The sequence below is a fragment of the Oncorhynchus keta genome, chromosome 35, assembly GCF_023373465.1.
Source record: "Oncorhynchus keta strain PuntledgeMale-10-30-2019 chromosome 35, Oket_V2, whole genome shotgun sequence".
In the NCBI taxonomy this organism is placed as follows: domain Eukaryota; kingdom Metazoa; phylum Chordata; class Actinopteri; order Salmoniformes; family Salmonidae; genus Oncorhynchus; species Oncorhynchus keta.
The window spans coordinates 74,783,018-74,784,136 of record NC_068455.1 but is presented as its reverse complement, the minus strand read 5'-3'; the positions used below and the strand labels follow the sequence as shown (position 1 = coordinate 74,784,136).

Genomic DNA, 1,119 nt, shown 5'->3' with positions numbered 1-1,119 from the left:
GGCAGGGTTGGCAGGGTTGGCAGGGTTGGCAGGTTGGGTTGGCAGGGTTGGCTGGGCAGGGTTGGGTTGGCAGGGTTGGCAGGGTTGGGTTGGCAGGGTTGGCAGGGTTGGGTTGGCAGGGTTGGCAGGGTTGGGTTGGCAGGGTTGGCAGGGTTGGGTTGGCAGGGGTGGCTAGTCCTTAGTCCCTAGGCTCTATACCAGGGGAAGACTGCTGTCGTGTGTGTGTGTGTGTGTGTGTGTGTGTGTGTGTGTGTGTGTGTGTGTGTGTGTGTGTGTGTGTGTGTGTGTGTGTGTGTGTGTGTGTGTGTGTGTGTGTGTGTGTGTGTGTGTGTGCGCGCGCATGTGTAATTGCAACCATAAAATCATTCCTCCACTATTTCCATTAAATGCATTCCTTTTACCCAGCCTGTAGACCAGGGGAGATGGTGGGAGGAGGGGAGACTCATTCCCTTTACCCAGCCTGTAGACCAGGGGAGATGGTGGGAGGCAAAGGTCTCTCATCTCTCTCTCTCTCTCTCTCTCTCTCTCTCTCTCTCTCTCTCTCTCTCTCTCTCTCTCTCTCTCTCTCTCTCTCCGTCTGGTGTCTCTCCCTCTCTCTCGTCTCTCTCTTTCAACACAGAAGGTTTCATGGAGAAGGTTTCATGGAGAAGGTTTAATGGAGAAGGTTTAATGGAGAAGGTTTCATGGAGAAGGTTTCATGGAGAAGGTTTCATGGAGAAGGTTTAATGGAGAAGGTTTCATGGAGAAGGTTTAATGGAGAAGGTTTCATGGAGAAGGTTTCATGGAGAAGGTTTCATGGAGAAGGTTTAATGGAGAAGGTTTCATGGAGAAGGTTTAATGGAGAAGGTTTCATGGAGAAGGTTTCATGGAGAAGGTTTAATGGAGAAGGTTTCATGGAGAAGGTTTCATGGAGAAGGTTTCATGGAGAAGGTTTAATGGAGAAGGTTTCATGGAGAAGGTTTAATGGAGAAGGTTTCATGGAGAAGGTTTCATGGAGAAGGTTTCATGGAGAAGGTTTCATGGAGAAGGTTTCATGGAGAAGGTTTCATGGAGAAGGTTTAATGAAGAAGGTTTCATGGAGAAGGTTTCATGGAGAAGGTTTCATGGAGAAGGTTTAAT

The 1,119-nt window shown here is 48.6% G+C and overlaps 1 protein-coding gene and 1 long non-coding RNA gene across 2 annotated transcripts in view; one reads left to right on the top strand and one right to left on the bottom strand.

Annotated features, from left to right (window-relative positions):
- Positions 1–546: 546 nt before the first annotated feature.
- LOC127915527 (RNA-binding protein 25-like) overlaps positions 547–1,119 on the bottom strand; it is a gene marked incomplete at its 3' end in the record, with an annotated part of 6,052 nt that continues 5,479 nt past the window's right edge. Inside the window, exon 3 of the mRNA XM_052495701.1 lies at positions 547–571. Coding sequence (XP_052351661.1) covers positions 547–571 — 25 coding nt within the window. The remainder of the gene's footprint in view (positions 572–1,119) is intronic.
- LOC127916232 (uncharacterized) overlaps positions 847–1,119 on the top strand; it is a 543-nt gene continuing 270 nt past the window's right edge. The window contains exons 1-2 of the long non-coding RNA XR_008094044.1: positions 847–958; positions 1,029–1,112. This is a non-coding gene — a long non-coding RNA (uncharacterized LOC127916232). The remainder of the gene's footprint in view (positions 959–1,028; positions 1,113–1,119) is intronic.